Here is a 21507-nt window from a genome sequence, read left to right as displayed (position 1 = left end):
AGGCAAAGGCGGCGATTGAAGATATGCCCTTTGACAACTCGGGCCTCTTCAGTTAAGACACGTCAAAATTATTCTGGCCGACACCCCTGGTACCCCGGCTCCCAGCAGGAAGAGGTTCTAATGTGCTCCTGCACACCTCTTCGCCTCTTCTCGACGGAGTGCACACTCTTTTAGTCAAGGGCGCTACTAAACCTGTTCCCCCTTGGAGGGTTCAACGGTATTTTTTCTCCAGGTACTTCACTGTACCGAAGAGAAACTCGGGCCTCCAGCCCATAATGGACCTTCAGCCCATGAATGCCTTTATTCTGTGCAAGAAGTTCAGGATGGTGAATCTTGCCTCGATTTTACCACTCCTACAGGAAGATTCCTGGTTTGTGACACTGGATTTAAAGGACGCCTATTTTTACATTTCAGTATTGGAGGACCACTGGAGGTTCTTCCCCTTGCTGTTGCCATAGAGGCTTACCAGTACAAGGCCCTTCCCTTCGGCCTCTCTAAAGCTCCACAGGTCTTCACCAAGGGCATGGAGCCCGTGGTGGCCTACCTGCTCAAAAAAGGGGATCACAGTCTTCCCGTACCTGGACGACTGACTCTTCAGGGCGTCCTCCAAAGAGACTCTCCTCGAGGACCTCCATTTGCCCTCTTGCTCCTTCTTGCCCTGGGCCTGCAGGTCAACTTTGACAAGTCTAACCTGCTCCCTACCAAGCTCATCAACTTCACAATCAAGACGTTCCTTCCAAGGTGCTCACCATCCCATGGACCGTACAGAGATCCTAGTGGCTCCAACATGACACTGTCTGCATAGGGATGCCATTCCTGCCTCCACAACTGGTCCTCTCCTTGACCACGGACACCTCCCTGCAAGGTTGGGGCACCCACACTCGGACCTTGCTATAAGGGACAAGTGGTCGTCCGCAGAGGCCGCTCTCCACATCAACATCTTGGAGATCCTGGCCGTGGAAAAGTCACTCAGAGCTTTTCGGATGGTTCTTTCTGATAAAGTCATGCTTCTGCTCACAGACAACATCACCGCCGTACACTACCTCAACAAACAAGGAGGTACGAGATCAGAGACGCTACTAGCTGTCACCATCCTCATTTGGGAAGGTGCATACAGCACGGGACGCTGTTGCAGTGCATTCACCTGCCGGTGATCAAAACAACCTCGCGGACTAACTGAGCACATCGTCCTCCGCTTGCCACGTATGGAGGCTACACCCGGATGTGGTGAACCAACTTTTCGCCCACTGGGTAACCCCTCGGCTGGACCTGTTTGCTTCCCTGTCAAACGCTCACACACCGAGGTTCTGCTCTCCCACCGGGGAGCTGAGATCAGAAGGACACGCCTGCCAGCTCAAGTGGACTCAAGGCCTACCGTATGCCCCTCCTCCGTTTCCTCTGATCACAAGAGTGTTCTCGAAGATGTTGGCCGACCGGACGGACTCAATTTTAATAACTCCGTGGTGGCCCACACAACCTTGGTTCACTCGCCCCTTTACTACGACGAGCCCAAGAGTATCTCCGCTTGGAATACCGGCCCAACCTACTCTTGCTTCAGGACGAGCAAGTCCACCATCCCGAGATGCAAGCTCTCCCATTGGTGGCATGGAGGATTCAGTACTGAGGGCCCTCCACCCAGTGTACAACAAATAATTAGGGCAGCGTAGAGACTGTCTACCCAGACGGCCCATGCTTACAATGGAACAAATTCCTTGCCTTCCTACAGACCAAGGACGTTCCACCAACCCGTGTCTCCATCCCAGTGGTTCTGGACTTCTCATGACACTGACTGGAACAGGTTTCTCTTTAAGTTTTATAAAATGTTACCTGTCTGCCATCTCCTCTCACTATTTGTTTAAGAACAAAGCCCCTTTGCTTAGAGACCCTCACATAGAAAGGTTCTTTAAAGGATTCAATAACCTGCATCCACCGGTTGCGGTTCCTCCTCCGCAGTGGAGTCTAGACACCGTCCTGGCGCATCTGGTGTCTTTCAACCCTTAGCTACTACGGATCTGAGACTCCTGACTTTGAAGGCGGCTTTCCTAGTAGCCATCACATCAGCCTGCCGGGCTGGTGAACTGTGTCCCCTCAGGGTGGATCAACCCTTTCTCCATTTCACAAGGGCAGGGTTGTTCTCCGTACAGACATCTCCCTTTTACCTAAAGTGTTGTCTGCCTTTCACATCAATCAGGACATTGTTTTGCCTACTCTGGCTCCTAATCCGACCACAGACTCTGAACGTCAGTTTCATGTCCTGGATGTCCGGAGGGCGTTGGCGTCCTACCTGGACAGATCATCTGCTTACAGGCGCTCGGGGAAACTCTTGTTTGCTACTCCGAAGCAAAAAAAGGGCTGCCGGTTTCACCGCAGAGGTTCTTCAAATGGGTCGGCAACACCATCTGCCTCTGCTACGAACTGGCTGGGAAGCCCTTGCCAGGTTGGGTTAGAGCCCATGCAACTAGGTCGGTAGCCGCATCCTCAGCCTTCTTGATGGGTGATTCCCCTTGAGGATGTGTACAAGGCTGCTGTCTGGTCCCAGCCTTTGACATTCATCAGACGTTAAGGCTGGACGCCAGGGCCAGACAAGACGCAGGCTTTGGGAGGGCAGTGTTACTTTCTGCCATTCACTGAACCTACTGCACTGTTAATAGATACCAAGGTGCTGGGTTACACTGTTTACTGATTGTTGATTTCATTGATTATGTTTGACACTCCCTCCTCCACTGACTACAGCTCACTAGTCTAAACCCATTTGTGTGATTCGCAGAGACCACAAAGAAGAAGAACAGGTTGCTCACCTGTAACTGTGTTTCTTCAAGTGGTCATCTGCGAATTCACACAAACCTGCCCATCCATCCCCTCAGTGTCTGCTCATTTGACAACGCTTGTTGCTGCGCTGATTAGCGGCTCATTCGGAACTGAAGAGGAGCGGGCCACCAGGGGCCTTATATATGGGTGGGCGGGGCTACCGCCAAAAAGTTGCAGAAAGATACATTGCTTTCTGCCTGGAGATTCCAGAAGTTTCCGAGGATTGCTGCGCAGGCGCAGAATAAACCCATTTGTGTGAATTCGCAGATGACCACTCGAAGAAACACAGTTACAGATGAGCAACCTGTTCTTTCACACCATGGACCTAGTAGATTTAATTGATCAAGAAAATAAACATAGAAAATCCATATGCTTTGTCATAAAATTTGTAACAATAACTGATTTCTTTAATCAGGTGAAAATCTGTGTTTGTGTGGGTGGGTGTATTCATAATAACAATAGTTCCCAAAGACATGTAAAGTTAAAGAATCTATCAGAATATTTACACTGAAGAAAAGTTAACATTCAATTGGTTATTTTAATTGTATGGATTATTCTTAACACTGCTTTATAGATGTGAACGATATCGTAAGAAGAAATGAAAAGGCAGGAGTCTTTAGAACCAAAGCTGTTTCGAGCTGGTAAGCTACTCTGTGTTTTTTACATATTGTTTCTAAATGAAATTTACTTTCTTAGGTAAAGATAGTATGAGACACTTTTGAACACATGTTTTGTTTTCACTAGTTGTTATTTTTCAAGTGACAGTCAGAAATGATATAGTTGCATGTGTGATTGTGTGTTAATCTCAATATCAGTTTTTAAAAAAATTCTGAAAAGTGTATTTATTTAAACATATGTTTTTATGTCAAAATTATTTTCTCCTGTCCAGCCTCAAAGGAAGGCAAAGGCAAACACCCTCTGAATAAATCTCACCAAGAAAACACTGGGATAGGTTTGCTTTAGGATCATAATGAGTCAGAAATTACTTGAAGGAACACAACAACAACAAAGTCATTTTAATATTCATGGTGGTAGAATTCAAAGACATAGCTTGTTCGTCTGGAACATCAGCATGCAAAGGAATCTTGTAGCATCTTTCAGACCAACTGAAAAAAGAAACTGGTAGCATGAGATCATGCATCTGAGGAAGCAGGCTCAAGTCTACAAAACCTCATGATACCATATTCTTTTTTCAGTTTGTCTCAAAGGTGCTAAAAGATCCCTTTTACTATTCATGATAGTCACATGGAAAAACATAATTTTATATTGTCCATGGGTAAAGCCACAGTACTCACTAGTACTCTTACCACAATACATATAAAGTGTTCCATTGAAATCTGAAAGGATGAACTTAGTGGAAACCACTCAGTAATTCATTAAAAAGAATATCTATGGCTGGCTTCCTGTTTGTATTTATGGTATAATAAGATAGACGTAGGACATTGTAACTACTTCATATTCCCATTTGCTAACATGGCTCTATTACCAAGACTGCAAGTGCCCCTAAAATCCACCTTAAAAACCAGTCAGCCATCCAGAGAGATAGAGCACTGTGGTGCTGGTGAGTTGCACACTGCAGAATAATCAGCCTCCTCCTGCCAGTGAGTGACAGTGCAACGAACAGAAGCAGGGACCCTGTTACAACTCTTTGCTACACTGACACGAGCAGAAGCAGTCTGGTCACATCACTGTACAGTACCCCACCCACCAGCATCAAAGAACTTGGTCTTTTAGAATTGGTTTGAGGGATCAGATCAAAAGATGGAGCATAGCTACAATATCATAGCTATGCCTCTGATACAGGAGCTTACCCATTTTTTTTTTTTCATTTGAGGCTATTGCAGTTAGAGACAAAATATTGAGCAGACAAAAGCATGTAGATATGCATCTGAGGAAATAGGCTCAAGTCTATCAAAGCTCATGCTACCAGCTTCTTTCTTTTAGTTAGTCTTAAAGGTGCTACAAGATCCCTTTGTATACTAATTTTCCAGAATAACATGACTAGTCTTTGAATTATAATGAATGTCTTTTGATGAGATATACCAATTTATCAAGGTATATTATATTGAGATTGATTATTGTCTTCTGTGGACAGGTATTATCTGTTTTTACTAATAGTAGCTCTTCAAGGACATACTGTAAGCAAAGGTCTACCAAAGCTCTGTTAACCAGAAGTTGTTAATTGAAAATGCTTGTTATGGAATGTGGGACCTTATGATTGAAATATATGTGCAGTTAGGGGCTGCAGCCACCTCTTTTGTCACCAGATCGGGGCCACAGCAACTACACATCGTGGTTCAGATCTGGCGTTTCCATGGTGCAGAAAGGAGCTGCAAAAAGAGGCTCTTTTTTTGCACCATGAAAAGGGCGCCCTACCCGCAGCGGTGGTGGCTATTTGCTGTTTCTTCAGCGCAGCGCATGTAAGCCAAAGACACAGTGTGACACCACCTGCCGTCTGGTCAGGTGCGTGGCATGGGGGCAGTGTCTGGGTGGCTGATATGCGAATGCCACCAGCCTCCACTCTGCTCCAAGGCTGGCTCTTTATGCTGGTCTGTTGAGGCCCAGAGTGAACTATCTATAGGTCATCCTTGGTTTCCAACTAAAGAACAAAATGTTTAAGTTGGGAAGGAATTTTTCATCTGATCAGATTGTGCCCCTTCTTATTGGGATGACTGGATGTCATGTAGTGATACAGCAAATATTTAGAATTCCAAGACCCATCCTTGACATTTCTAGGTAAGGCAGGAAGACTCCTTTGTTTCAAATCTTGTAGAGTCTCTGGAATCTTCCATTCTAAATTAGATGAGTCAGTGGTCTGACAAGTTATAAGGCAGGTTTTTTTATACCTAATATCCTGCTTGTGGGCTTTCATTTTGCATTTGGGTGGCCACTGTAGAAAACAAGATACTGGACTAGCTAGACCTTTGATTCATCCAGCAGGATTCTTCTTATGTCCTTATGTTTTTAGTGTTTTTTGTTAGATTAGTCCTGTCAAAGTAGGATAGCAACTCCCTGGAACTGATCAAATAGGTGTTGAGAAGGGTCAGTTTCATAAAACAACTCCTTGTGTATGACAAAAATAATCCAGCGCAAATCTGGATCTCATCATCAACCCATTTGTCCTGCTTCCCTAATAAGGGGAAACAGAGAACCAGTGCCCAAAGCTATTGGAGACCTGTGCAACATTGGTAATAAAGCAACCATTTTTATTTGCACTCAATTCTCAACTGTCCCAGTTTTGTGATATCTGAGTATGTCCCCATATCATGGTCCTGATAGCTTTCCTGATAGCATTCTAGCCAATGGCTGAGCACTGTGGAGATCCAAGAGCTAAAGTCCAAGTATTAATGGAATAGCCAAAATCAAATGCCAAAAGACAATGGGTTAAACACAAGTCGTAATCATATATAGGACTTTATCACACATAGGAAAATTGGAAGTTTAAATAGGGTTTATCCCATGAAAATCACGCAATTACTATTAAATCACAATTAAGATTTTCAGACACTGTGCGATAAAAGAGCTATTATCCCAGGAATAATCAGGGAACAACCAGGCAATAAACAGCAACAAAGCATTTTTGGGATTTGTTGCTATTTATTGCCTGTTTATTCACAGGCTAATGGCACTTTAATCACTTTTCAACCCAATGTCGTGTGAAAACTTTTACTGCAATTGCGCGATATTCATGGGATATTCCCAGGATAATGGCCGTTTAATCATGACGTCGAGTGAAACTCTTAATTGTGAATGCACAATTTTCACAGGATAATCCCCATTTATACTTCCAATTTTCCGCATGTGATAAAGTCCATAGAGTGGATTCAGTGAAATCAGTTGGATTTAAACTGGTTATTTGTACAGTAAATATGGAATTAACAAATGAAATGAAAGCTTTGCACAAGAAGTTACTTTCCCTCCTTTTTATGCTTATACCCAGCTCAGTATCAGGCTGAAGGTTATACAGTGCACTCTTGGAATCTAGTGGAGTTTGGTTCCAGAACTCCAAGTGGATAACAAAATATGTGAATGTTCAAGCCCCATGAAATACAATGGCTTAGTAAAGTTCCCATATATAAAATGGCAAGATCAGGTTTGCTTTTTGGAATGTATATATTTAAAAATATTTTCAAGACATGGTTGGTTAAATCCATGGATACAGAGATATGACTGTAAAGATTCAGAAAAATGGAGAAAAGAAACTCTCATCATCTGTATTTTCTATAAGATGTATTTCTGTTTGTTCCTAACCTTTGGTTAGGATTAACTCTTTGGGACTTAAAGCAACTAGTTCTTTTTTTGCAACATGCTTGCTAAACATATCAAATTGCAATGACATATTTTTATATAATCCAAACATCCAACCTAGTGCCTTTTCCAAGAACCAGAGCACCTCAGAGTTCAGCTCATTGTGACCAAGCCTCTGGCTTTTCCCTCCTCATGTGCCCATATATTTTGCGGGTTTAAAATTGGCATGTAGTGAGTGCAGGACTGCATCTTTTGTCAAGATTTCAAACCTGGTCTTTTAGATATCAATCAAAAGCACATTTTCAATGATGTCCTCATTTACATTTATCTAATGTTTAAGGTCATTTGTGATCATCTGAGTGTATTTCAGCATATGGAATCAGTGAATAATAGATTTCAGCTCCATGCTGTGAAGAAAGATTGTGTTTTTACAAGACATAATGTTGTTTACTGGGTGTTAATAATCACTAATTAATAAACATATCTAGGTTTCTGAAATGTTGCATTTTCTGTGATGAAAATGTCAAGTGTTTAACTTACTGGGTACAACAGGATTTTCTGATTTTTCTATATAAAATAATTTAATTAGACAAATACAGGCAATGTTGCAAATGCAGTATGGGGCATGCTATTCCAATATGTTTTTATAATCTAGAAGACAAGACCTCCCTTCTGCCACCATCTTGAGTGGGAGAGAGGCAGGCTAGCTCCACCAGGCCTGCCTGGAAGAAGATAGCCCTCCCTTCATCCACCATCTTGAGGGAGAGAGAGGAAGGCCAGCTCCACTAGGCCTGCCTGGAAGAAGACAAGCCCATCTGCCTTGGTCCAGGCCTCAGAGGGAGAGAAGAATGCTGGACCTGATCCCCTCCCCCCCTCACCATTCCCTTCTCCTTTTGAGTCATGTCTTTTAGATTGTAAGCCTGAGGGCAGGGAACCGTCTGTTATCCCCTCTGTTGTAAACCACTCGGATTCCCAGTGATTGGTGGGCGGTATATAAATAAATCCTATTATTATTATTATTATTATTATTATTATTATTATTATTATAATGTTCCACTCAAACATCATCAGCTATCATAGAACATATGATAGTATAATATCATGTTGTTGTTGTTAACTGCTGTCGAGTCAGCTCCAACTCATGGTGACCCTGTGGTTAAGACATTTCCAAGAATCCCTTTCCTCCACTGCCTTGCCCAGATTCTGCAAGACTTTGCCCATTACCCCTTTGATTGAGCTTATCCATCTGGTTTGTGGTCTTCCTCTCTTTCTTCTACCCTTTCTCTATCTTTCCTAGCATTATAGTTTTTTTCTAGTGATCCATGCCTTCTCATTATGTGACCAAAGTACGATAGTCTCAACTAGATCATCTTAGCTTCCAAGGATATTTCTGGTCTGATCTGTTCAAGAACCCATTTGTTTGTCTTCTTGGCTGTCCATGATATCCTAAATACTCTTCTCCAGCACCACATTTTGAATGAGTTGATTTTTTTCCTGTCTGCTTCCTTCAGTGTCCAGCTCTCGCTTCCGTACATGGTAACTGGGAATACAATGACTTGAATGATTCTGACTTAAGTGCTCAGTTGTGTATGTCTTCGCTCTTCAATATCTTTTCCAGTTCTTTCTTATGTTTTCTTATGAAAAATCACAAGAAGAGCAGAATTAGAATCAGAAAAAGGAGAAGTTAGGATAGGAGGAAGCAACATTAACAACCTAAGCTATCCAGATTACACCATAATATTAGCAGAAGAATTCAGGAATTGGAACAGTTAATAAGGAAGGTCAAAGATGAAAGTGCAAAGGCAGGTCTGGTGCTGAACATAATATCATAGTACACAAATATCCACATCAATTTTGAGTAAGACTTTTCTTTTACTTGTTCTATAATTTTTTTCTTATTTGCCTTTTTGTATCACTATCAAATATCTCCTTCTAATACATGCAGATAGTTTCCTCTAATAAAATTAACAGGATGCATTTCCAACCAAAGGTGTTGGTCATGTTGTGCAAACACCTTGCTCAAAATTCTGTAGTCTAATCAAGGTTTCTTTGAAAACTAGTCCTCAGCTGTATTTTAAAATCACCACTGCATATACCTGCATCACAAGCTGCTGAATTGAGCTCTGTGCCCATCAAAGTATATTTTTTATATGAGTCACTGGTTAGATCATCTATGAGTGGTACCCCTAGAAGGTGGCTACAGTCACTTTTACCTGCTTCCCATAAAACAGAAAGTAGTTTATATAGTTTGCCACATGTTTGACTCCAGTCTGATCTTTCAGCACTAAATCAAGAAATAATTGATGAATTGTGTATGTGTTAAGAGATATGGAATAAATGAAGGAGTCAGCTTTGATATCCAGAATTTTCTTCATGTCATGCTCCTTCACCACAAGGGCCTGTAAGCTATGTTGATTCAAGGTTTTAATTTCAGTTTATGCAACTGAAATTATGAGAACCTTGTCACACAGACTTGTATCAAACGAGATACTCTACATCCTGTGTCTACTCAGGTTTTAATTTCTGTAATTTACATAGTCTCTGCTGTGGCAAACTATGGTCCTGAGTTTACAAGACCTGAGCAGAGTTGATTACTGGGGTTCATGGTGGTCTCTCTTCCATAGAGACACCCTAAATTGAAGCCAGCTTGACAGCAAATAAGCAAAGCAAGGACAATAAAATTCCCTGAAGACAAGAGCTGTAGAGTAATTCTTCCACAAATATTGAACCTTTCTCTGTGTAGGTGTATGGCAATGAATGGCTGGGGAGACTGTTTGGCAGAAATATTTACTCTTTCTTGGAATGGTTGAGCAAGTCTGTTGAAGTGAGGGGGTGTAAATTGTTGGAGTGTAGTAGTAAAATTGGATATTTTATATATTTAGCACAGCAGCAGCATTGATCCAACAGTATACATCTGAGCTTCTAGTAAATAAGCAGGATACATTGGTAAGCTAAAAATAAGACTTAGTTTATTGTTACAAAGAATTCATGTAGGATCTAGGAAAGTACATAATCAGTAGAGAAAACTATACTATGGTAGAGGGGTCCCTATAGCTGACCCCTATGCATGCAAGTAAGAAGAAAGACATTCATAGAGGGATAGCCTTGTGGCTGCATCCATCTTGGACCAAGGCAGGAAGGAAAATATTATTATTATTATTATTATTATTATTATTATTAACCTTTATTTATAAAGCGCTGTAAATTTACACAGCGCTGTACATACAATCTTTTTAATTAGACAGTTCCCTGCCCTCAGGCTTACAATCTAAAAAGACACGACACAAAAGGAGAAGGGAGTGGTGGCAGGGAAGGGGACGAGGGACAGCAGTTCTTCTCCACCTCCGAGGCCTGGATCAGGGGAGAGGGACTGGAGGGAGGGCTTGGCTTCTTAATGGATGGTTAATCTTCTTCCAGGGAGGCCTGTTGGAGATAGCCTGCCTCTCTGGTAGGATAATACATATAAAATACATAGCAATACAGGAAATGATTCAATAAAACAGGCAACAAAAGAACATCAAATAGCAAGTGACAATTATGCAATGCCTGGGAACACTTCTCTGAACAGGATGGTCTTCAACTCCGTTTTGAAGCTGGTTAAAGAAGTGATGGCTCCTGCTCTCGGGGGAAGAAGGTTCCAGGAGTGAGGGGCAGCGAGTGAAAAGGGGCGAATCCTAGATGGGGCCGAGGAAATCCTGGCTGGGATAGCAGGCCTTGACTACCAGAACGGAGGGCCCTAGTGGGAAGGTGAGGAGAAAGAAGGTCTGATAAGTAAGGAGGGGCCAGCCCATGGAGGGCTTTAAACGTCGACAGCAGGAGCTTGTACTGAATGCGGAAAGGGAGGGGGAGCCAGTGAAGGGATGCCAACACAGGAGAGATGTGGTCAGAGCAGTGGGCGGATGTGATAATGCGTGCAGCTGAATGCTGGACAGAAATTACAGGACGGAGGTGAGAAAGAGGAAGCCCTGCCAGAAGGATGTTATAGTAATCAAGTCGTGAGACCGCTAGGGCATGGACCAGGATCTTGGCAGTAGAGGTGGAGAGATATGGTCGGATTTTGGCAATATTGTATAGAAAGAATCTACAAGCCTTGGCTGTGGTCTGGATCTGAGGGATACACGACAGAGAAGAATCAAAGATAAAACCAAGACTGTGGGCTTGCTGGACTATGAAAATATGACCCAGAACAAAAGGTTGTAAAACTCTTAACCTTTAGTAGAATGAGAGGCGATAGGAAGTGACTTTTTCACAGTCACACCAACCAAATGCCCATAGAGATAATCAGTACTGCTATGAGGAAGGCAGCCCTCTTTACTCCGAATTCTGTTGACACAAGGATTGATGCTATACTCCAAAATAAATAACCCCTATGTTTCAATCACCATAGAGTCCTTCCTTACCTCTTCCTGCAAACAGCTCTAATGTAGTTTGAGACATGTATTCTAGTCATGTTCAAACTTTCAGTGGGACTTAAAAACCACCCCTGGTGAGTCCTGGGATTGAAGGACTTTGGAGTCACATTACAGTATTGACTCAAGTTCAGTTTATGCAACTGAAATTATGAGAACCTTGTCCCACAGACATGTACCAAGAAAGATATTCTACATCCTATATCTACTCAGGTTTTGTCTAGGCCTAAAACTTTGTACAGTGGGACCTTGGTATCCATGGATGGCAAGCCACCGTTACCCCCAATGGTGGTGCATGCATGTGGCCATGCCACCATTAGGAACAGCCCCGTTGTCCCAGTGGCAATGTGTGAACAAGGCCACACCACCCTTAGGGACAACAGGACTTCATCTGAAGTCCTGTTGTGCCTAATGGCAGCACAGCTCTATGCATGCGCTGCCATTGAGGACAATGGGACAAGGTCCTGTGGATTTTGATTTCCACGGGGTGGTGGCAGAATGTATCACCCACAGATTCTGAGGTCCCTCTGTATTTCTCAAGAACTGCTCTCTCCGCCACCCCTCGGTTCAGTGAACCAGCTTTTTGTATTTCAAACAGCAAGAACTTTATTCCAGCAACTGTAGGTGTTAGCAGGTAGATGTTTGCAAAGAAAAAACTGCTCATATTCACCTTTTCCAGCCCTATAACGACAGGATTGGCTACGATTTGCCCATAAATAAAAACATGTCCATGTATCAACATTCTTGCTCTGATCACCCAGCCCCCCCCCCCCCCGAACACTTTCTGTTTCCCCCTCTACATCTCTTATCTTTAAGAAACCACATCCCACACTTCTGCATTTCTGTACCAGACAATTCTCTTTCCTGTAAACCACCATCAAGGTTAATTCCCAAAATTACACATCTCATCATCTCCCATATCCATAATACACTCATATAAACAATTCTAAAATAATGCCTCCTATATTGCTACATTGATAACTAATTAGATAGAACTCATGACAATCAGATTCTGACAGTACTTGTCTCGGTTGATCTTATTTGTTAGTTTCATGCTATATCTGTTTTAATGAGTTACCTTCAAAGTTACACAGATTGCTGCTTACATGCTATAGGTTTCCCTTCCTCTATATGCTCTCTTCTACTTCCTCCAGCTCCTCTAAAAGAATCTGCTCCAGAGGATTCCCCTAGGTTTCCAGAGTAGGGTTTTGGAGGTATGAGGGGAGGGAGAATCACTTTGACTAGAGCAAGCGTATTGGTTTTAGTGTTGTACAATGACTCTAGAAGACTTCAAATCTCTGCTTGGCCATCAAATCCCACTGGGTGACCTTGGATAAGTCACAGTCTCTCAGCCTCAGGCGAAGGCAATGGCAAACATCCTTTGAAGAAATCTTGCAAAAAACAAACATGAAAGCTTCCCATTAGGCTCACCATAAATCAGAAACAACTTGAAGGGGCACAACAACAAGAGGAACTTTATTCCTTTTAACTGTTATCTAGAAGCCATTCATTCTAACAGTCTGAGGAAGAGGGAGAGAAGGAAAGCTGGGTTAAAATTAACCATTCTGAGAATCCAGCTTCATCAAGTTTTGCTCCTCTGTGGCTGTCACCCAAAAGTCTTCCATCAGACTAAAGAACCTTTTCCTTTTCTCTATCAATTGTGTCACATCATGTTGGATTATAAACCTATGGGCAGGGATTGCCCTGTTGTCATCCTCCTCCTTCAATATATACTGTACTTTGAGAGCCTTTCCAGCTGTACAGCTGAGTATAAATGTGACTAAATAAACAAATAACAATTCTACAAATGGAATCCTTCTACTACAATGGGTCACTGTCTGGGTTTCATCCTTTCAGTTCTGTGCCTGTCTTTTGAAATACTGTATTAGCTATTCTTTCCAGTTCAGTGTCATCTGCAAATTTAATCATTGTTCTCTCTACCCATACCTTTATGCCACTGATTAAAATGTAGAAGTGTAAGCATATGCTCCTATGTCAGTTAAAGAAATTATTTCCCCTATTATCTGATTACATATATGATATACAACATATTATCATTATATTACATATTAACAGAATCCTTTAACAGCATAGGAAATATATGTATACTCTTCAGTACTCTACTGTGTTTGCTCCTCTTTTTATTATCTTGAGATAAACTAATTTTTATTTGCAGTCTCAAAACATTTGTGATAAAAGTGGCTGACATTTTTTTAACCTTAATGGCCTTCTACTATGCTTGGTTCATGAAAATTTAGAAAAGATAAGGTTTTTTCCCCTCACCTTTTCCTTAAAGTCTTTATTGCAATTTTTTCAAAGGATGGGCTATATTTCACAACTCCATTGGAAAGTTGTCATCACTGTGGACTTTCTAGCAGTAAAGTGGCCCATGATGACTTGAATGTTGTCCATGGGAACTAACAGTCAAGGCACAATTATCAGAACATCTGATGCTGAACAATTTTCCAGTAGCCCTAGGTGTAATACAGGTGCTGCTGCTGGGGTCAAAGGAAATAGCAGACTGCCTGACTACAAACAAAACATTGTACTGGACCTGATAAGACTTATTCAGTTAAACCAATTATTTTGGTGATAAGAATTATCCTGTAGTATTTTACCTTTTAGCCTATTACACAATTATTCAGATATTCTTAGTCATGCTAATTTATATTCTACAGGAATGACATTTCCTGTTGCAACAGGTAACATATAGAGGCGAAGATAAGAATGAAGTGGTTCAGTGGTAACGTATGCACTCTGCATGCAAAAGATCCTATGATTAATCCCTGGCATCTCTTACTAGTACTTAAGAAGAAACCATGGATGCAGCTGCCATGCTGTGTAGAAAATATTACATTAGATGGACCAGTGGTGGCAGCAGGCACCTTCCAATGCTCCTAATAAACTGGTCACTCCTTATACTCATGTAATAGTCACAGGTACAGGTCTACTGACATCATGATACAGTCCATGAAGCTGTCTTATTTAGCTCTGTGTGGCCCTTCCAAATTGAATGACGTGGTTCTCTATAACTTCAATCATCAGGCAACATGGAACTTCTCATACCCATAGGCACAGATCAGTACCATGGCACAGATCAGTCCACAATCAGTGACTTGAAAAATCTTTCTTTGGATAGAAATTAATTTCCTCCTATGCTATTTCCCAGTTCTCATTTTAATTAACCAGTTCAGAAGAACGACAGGATCTGTGTTATCAAAAGCTACTGAGATATTGAAGAATCAGTCACCTGCACTTGACATAAAGAGAGTGACTGACACTGTTTCAATCCCCAAACTAAGTTTAGAATCATAGAATCATAGAGCTTGAAGAGACCACAAGGGCCATCCAGTCCAACCCCCCTGCCATGCAGAAAATCACAATCAAAGCATCCCTGACAGATGGCCATCCAACCTCTGTTTTTAAAGACCTCCAAAGAAGGAGGAAGTGTGTTCCACTGTTGAACAGCCCTTATTGTAAGGAAGCTCCTCGTAATATTGAGCTGGAATCTCTTTACCTGTAGTTTGCATCCATTGTTCCATGTTCTAGTCTCTGGAGCAGCAGAAAACAATCTTTCTCCATCCTCAATGTGACACCCCAGTTGGGAGGGGCATTTTGGGATTTGATTAGGGATAGGCACATTGTCAGTTTTGCTTTTTTTCCACATTCAAATGTTTCAAATTGTGGTAAATTCTGATCCAAAACAAACTGTACTGAAATTGTCACCTATCTCTAGAAGTGAAGAGGACAACATTCATGGCATCATAGTTTCTCTTGGTGGTCCCTGGTATTCTTTTTTCACCAATGATCACTGCACTGATGGGGGCTTCCAGGTTAAAAGGGGGCAGCCCATTGGCCATCAGCAACTGAGAGGAGTGCTGATGATACCAGTGAATTTACCCTCCCTCCTTAAGACAGGGACTTTCTTCAATACCCATCACACCTATATTCATTATTTACTTTAGCTACCTTTAAAGGGGGTATGAGTTTTGACAGAACAGTTTGTTCATATTCCTGAAGTTTGTTCTGAAAATGCAGCAGTTACCCTTTCCTCACAACTCGAAATAACTATTTATAATATTCATATATGTCCTTTTGATAACTTGATCAAGGTGATATGATAGACATCAGTGACAGATTAATTATAAATTGAATTGCATTGATTCTGTTTGAATTCTCTTGAATCAAGCCAAAATAGAATAATAGAATCTTAGAGTTGAGCGGTACCATAAGGGCCACCTAGTCCATTCCTCTGCCATGCAGGAATGCACAACTAAAGCACTCCTGCAACATGCCCATCCAACTTCTGTTTAAAGACCTCCAAAGAAGGAGAATCCACCATGTGCCAAGGCAGTCCATTCCATTGTTGAACAGCTCTAACAGTAAAGAAGTGCTTCCTAATGTTTTAATGTGTAATTTGAATACACTAATTTGTGTTCTAGACTCCAGAACATCAGAAAATAAGTTTGCTTCAGCATAATAAATAATAAGTCATAATACCATGTGAAGTCTCATCTTGTTCCATTTGCTTCAATAAAAGTATAGTGTCTAGATCAAGAGAAGTAATAGTGCCATTGTATTCTGCTTTGGTCAGGCCCCACCTGGAATATTGTGTCCAGTTCTGGGCACCACAATTTAAAAAAGACATTGAGAAACTGGAGCGTGTCCAAAGGAGGGCAGCTAAAATGGTGAAGGGTCTGGAAACCATGCCCTATAAGGAATGACTTAGGGAGCTGGGAATGTTTAGCCTGGAGAAGAGATGGTTAAGAGGTGATATGATAGCCCTGTTTAAATATTTGAAGGGATGTCATATTGAGGAGGGAGCAAGCTTGTTTTCTGCTGCTCCAGAGAACAGGATCCGGAACAATGGATGCAAGCTATAGGAAAAGAGATTCCACCTCAACATTAGGAGGAACTTCCTGACAGTAAGGGCTGTTCGACAGTGGAATGCACTCCCTTGGAGTGTAGTGGATTCTCCCTCCTTGGAGGTCTTTAAGCAGAGGCTGGATGGCCATCTGTCAGGGATGTTTTGATGGCAGGGTTTGGACTGGATGGCCCTTGTGGTCTCTTCCAACTCTATGATTCTATGATTCTATGCTTTTTTCAAGTCTTCCTTACATGGGGAAGCACTTGTAAGGTAGGATCAGAAAACAGTGCAGCAATTTACCCACCTCAGAGTTGCAAATGATGGAATTATAGACCTTCAGACTGGAGCTGCAACATCAATTCCATGAGACTGTATGCTGTATGAAAAATGACTGAGAAACAGTGCTCCACAATGTAGATACTATGCTACATATCTATGCTACATATCTTGCTTTAGCAGAGCTCCCCATTTTTCTGCTGTATACTAACCAAAGTTGAAAGTAACACATTAGAGGTAATGATGGTATCTGTAATGTTCTCCTTTTCTTTTGGGGAAATGAGAGATGCAACTATACCCCCCCCATCCCAATAATGTAATGACTTGTAGTGTCATTGCTTTGGAGATATAGGGATCAATGTCTACTCATTAATCCAAAATCATTACCTTTGGGCAGGGGTAGGCAACCTGCAGCCAGTGGGCCGGATGCGGCCCAGCGAGGCCTTAGTACCGGCCCCAGCCCGGTCCTGCCGCCGATTGCCACAGGGGCCTTTGGGGGGCAATTGTCTATAGAAGCCTCAGAAACATGCATTTATATTAACATTTTTTTAAAAATCAGCAAATTTTTTTGCGTGTCCTCCATTTTTTTAAAAAAAGTGTCTTCCATTTGAAAATTTTGTCCTACATTTGTCCTGGTTTATTTATATATTTAATTTTTTTTTTTAGAAAAAATATTTATTTATTTATTTTTTTGCTTCGGCCCCCCAGTTGTCTGAGGGACAGCAACCCGGCCCCCGGCTCAAAAAGGTTGCCTACCCCTGCCTTTGGGGGATTATTTGAAAAAAATTGGCTACAGAACCATTTGATCCCAAATTTGTTACTTCCAAGCTAGTAAGAGGTAGTACCAACACACTGTTAAAATAAAAATTACTTTTGAAAGATATTGATTGGTTGAAAACAAATTACATATAACAAAGAATAGAGTTCCAAAATTTTGGTGGAAATAATTCTATCATTAACACATATTAATTGAAAGGAAGTATAACAAAATGCTGTCTGCTTTTCTTGTTTGTTTCTGTTGCCATATGACTTGATTGAAACTCTGCAAGAAACAATTAGTCAGAAAACCAGAAGTACTCAATTTAGGAGTCCTCAGTGATCCACCAGCTATGATAATTGTGCCTCCGCCACCTTTCCCAGTGCCTGGTGAGAGTTTACCTGTAACTGGAGACTTGTTGGCAACACAGGTCCTTGGCTGTGAATGGCTGCAGTACCAGCATTTATCCACTGCACCACCAGGACTCATGCATTATCTTGATGTATGAATTTTGTTTCTTTGCTGGGGCATCTTTCCTCTTGGTCTTACACAATGATTTGCTCCAAGATTAGTTTAGATTAGTGCATCTCAAGTGATCTCATGTAGAGGATCAGCAGGTTTATTCACCCCAGTATACCATGGATATTTATGCCCATATTTATGCCCATTGCTTATAACTGTTTCTTTCATTGCTGGAAACGTGATAGGGACCAGTAGCCAATGGTCTGGGGACTGGCAGTGGTACATAGACCACCACATTGAACAGACTAGTTTAGATTTTATCATCCACAGATGAGGAGAGGCAGACACATTTTTTCAGGCTCTCCAATAACTCTATTAGGTGTGGGCTTGGTTAAGATAGCAATGCTGCTATTCATCTAAATACAATTATTAGCCCCCACTAGAATATAACCATTGGATCAATGCAACTTACACAAATATTGTCTTACCATTGAGTGAATAAGTCTATCCTAGTTGGGACTAACAATTGCATTTAGGCCCTTGTTCAGAATAACACTGGCAAGGAAAGAGGACCTGATATTGGGGAATAGGATCTCAACTACTCGTTTTTTGCCCCCAAATTTCTTGTTTCATCCCTAATATTGTTGCAATGTTGGCAGCAAAATAGTTGCACTGAATCATAGAGCGAATAGTATAATGCTATCATAACTTCACTGCTCCAGCATCATTTGGAGTTACCAGTATAAGATGTTTAGCAGCCTATCTTTGTTCAGTTAGTTTAACTCAATGATGGGATTGCACCATAAATAGTTTAACGCTTTCAAATGTAAAGGTTTAAAGAGATGAATGATCCAGTCATGGATTTCTGTCATGTCTAGTTAGGCCCTCCCATGAACATGACATGGACACTGAACTCTGAATTGTAAAAGAAACTGAAATAACTGGAGATCTGATGCCTATATATCCCTGAGATGATCTAGTTATCAGTTGTCCCTCTTAATATTCTCACCAGTTCTCTTGATTGCAAGGGCCAGAGTTTTCCAAGAAAGTGAACTGGAAAGATTGCAAAGAGGAGAAATAAAAGTAGAGGGTAACTTCAGCAGGCCAAATTTTCTGGTTTTAAAAACTGCTATTTTTTAAAAAAAATCAACACCACAGAAGGGAGCTTTATCCTATTAAGAGTTGAATTGGCTCTTCAAGAGGCCTATGGAAGAGACAGTTGACTAGAAAAGAGCAGCCTGAGGAGACTAAAAGGGATGGCATGACCTCACTCCTTCCTACTCACAGTGGTAGATAGTATTGAGTAGGATGGACCAATAGTACAAGAAAACTTTCTATGTTCTGATGTTATGTACTCTCAAATTAACTTTCAAAAATCCTGAGCAAATGTATTCCCCATTACCTACTGCCTCTTTCTTTTAACTGAAGCACCAAGAAATACATTTCAGGCTGAGACTACTTTGCATCAAATCCATTTGGTTTGAGTATTGACTAGGAGTCCAGGAGACCAGGTTCAAATACTCTCAGTCATGTAAACTCACTGCCTGGCCTTAGGCAATCTCATTCCTAAAGGAAGGCAATGGCAAACCTCCTTGAATAAATCTTGGCAAGAAACCCCTATGAAAGGGTCGCCATATTTGGTGTTGACTTGAAGACATGCAGCAACAAATAACATATCTTGCATGCATATGCTTTACTACTAAAAACATTCAGGGGTAGCTGTGTTGGTCATTTAACAAATACAAACAAAAATCCATCAGTGATACCTTTATTGGCCAACTGAAATGTACAATATACTTGTTGCAAGTTTTTGAAGCATGGGCTTCTTCTTCAGGCAAGATGTTACAAACCAAACAGGAGAAGGAGAAAAAAAATTGGAGATGGTAGTCAGATGCCTGCATGTTGTTTCAGTCCTTAGTAAAGATGTTATGATGGGGAGGATATCCAAATTTGCAATATTGGATTGCAAAGGAAGGGTCCCTGTTGAGATGCAAATGGACTTTAAATTTCCTGAACTTTGAAAATCTCCCTATTGCCGCATGGCCAGAAAGAGAAGGAGCCTGCCTGCAAAAGATATCATTGTAACATCTTGCCTGAAGAAGCCCGTGGAGCTTTGAAAGCTTGCAACAAATATATTGTGCATTTTGACTGTACTACTAAGTTATTGCCATTACCCATGCAAACCTTGAAACCTTAACATGAAAATGAGAATGGTTTTCTCCTAACTGTCTGGCTTATATGTTAGAGTTTCCCATAGAGGGAATCCATGATTTGAGAGAGCTTTCAAACTGGTATTCCTCCACTTGCAAGCCACATGCCAGTTCTGCACATCTGAATGGATCTCAAAGGCATGGTTGTTGACAGGGCAGTTCTTCCTCTGCCTGAAGTAAATTATCTGCTGTGAGCTGCCACCAGGGTATTCCCCCCCCCCCTCAAAATATTCTATACCAAAGAGGGGTTTGATTGTTTATTTGTTCCTGAAAACCGCTAAAAGGGAAAAGATTGATCCACCAGAAGGTGGCAGAAATAAAATAGGCATTGTTTATGTTGTACCCTGGTACCAGGGTTAAGGGATGGGTAGGCTACAAATAAAATAACATAATTTAAATTTTCTTTTTTCTTAAAATATGTCTTTCAGCTAGCACTACATCTATATCACCATTACTAAGGGATATTCTGGCTTGAAGTAGTTGTTTTGACCTTGTACAGTATGGATGGATGGTTTCAAATGAAAACTCTTGAACAGTTGTACTTTGTTCCATGCATTTAAAGTATTTCTCACTGAAACACTGGTGATACTTCCAAGAGATCTGGTTAAGAATATGGACACTGTGAGTTACTCACTATTTCATTGGATGAATTATTCCCTTGTTTGACTGGGTCTAATATGATTCGTCCATGCCATGAGTAGCTATGTTTCTTCTAGCAAAGAAAAGAATAGAAGAAACAATAGAAGGGAAGTGAAAGAAAACAAAATATATTAAAAACTAAAGCTAAAGATGCCCTAGCCCTTTTTCAGTGTAATTCTATCTGTTGTAGTACACGAAGAGGTTTGTGTTTGTGAAAAGCTATACACTACAGCAATAACACAAATCCAAAAGTTTGTTTATACTTTTAAATACATTTTTCAGTTTTAATATCTGATTTTAATTCTTCTTGAAATAAAGATCTGGTTGTAATGTTTAAGTATGTTGTACTTCTAAAGACAGAAATAAGCGGAGGAATCAAAAAGCACACAAAATACCACAGGTGATGTCAGATAGTTAGCGAGTCTGCTCCGGTGTGTTTTTGTAGGGTAGTAGGAAATAATCAGGGCTTACAAAAATAATAATCACATCTTTGGCTCTTATTTTGCCTTCATGGAATCTCTTTCAGTGGAATGAAGGACTAGTGATGGCCTTTAAAGCTAGCAGCTCAACTGCTAGCTGCCATTGCTGTTTCAGGATACTTTTTTAAAAAAATAATAATAAAAAAATCAAAACCAAATGAGAGCTAACAACCCCACCAACTTACCTTTACCTAATTTTCACTGTTGTAACCTAAGTTTCCACGGAAACAGGGTTGAAAAAGCCGGCAGTCGCCAGCAGGCAGCCAGCAGCTGAGAGTGAGAACTCTCCTTTGTCACTTTCCACTAGTGGATGCATGCTGAGTCCTGAAAGTGCCAGTTTGCAAAGCCACCT

General features: G+C 41.2%; 1 protein-coding gene across 4 annotated transcripts in view; it reads left to right on the top strand.

The window, feature by feature from the left end:
• The window catches only part of CAMKMT (calmodulin-lysine N-methyltransferase), a 345282-nt gene that overhangs the window by 289366 nt on the left and 34409 nt on the right, over window positions 1–21507 (top strand). For 3 of the 4 annotated variants that reach the window (XM_089529164.1, XM_089529165.1, XM_089529163.1), the window contains one exon: window positions 3383–3449. The exons of the other annotated variant lie outside the window; for it this stretch is intronic. In XM_089529164.1, the coding sequence (XP_089385290.1) occupies window positions 3383–3449 (67 nt within the window). The remainder of the gene's footprint in view (window positions 1–3382; window positions 3450–21507) is intronic. 4 annotated transcript variants of the gene reach the window in all.

The sequence above is a fragment of the Sceloporus occidentalis genome, unplaced genomic scaffold (assembly GCF_023333645.1).
Source record: "Sceloporus occidentalis isolate IW3139 unplaced genomic scaffold, rSceOcc1.0.p SCAF_6, whole genome shotgun sequence".
NCBI lineage: Eukaryota > Metazoa > Chordata > Lepidosauria > Squamata > Phrynosomatidae > Sceloporus > Sceloporus occidentalis.
The sequence above is the reverse complement of the archived record's forward strand: the minus strand, read 5'-3'. Positions and strand labels throughout refer to the sequence as shown.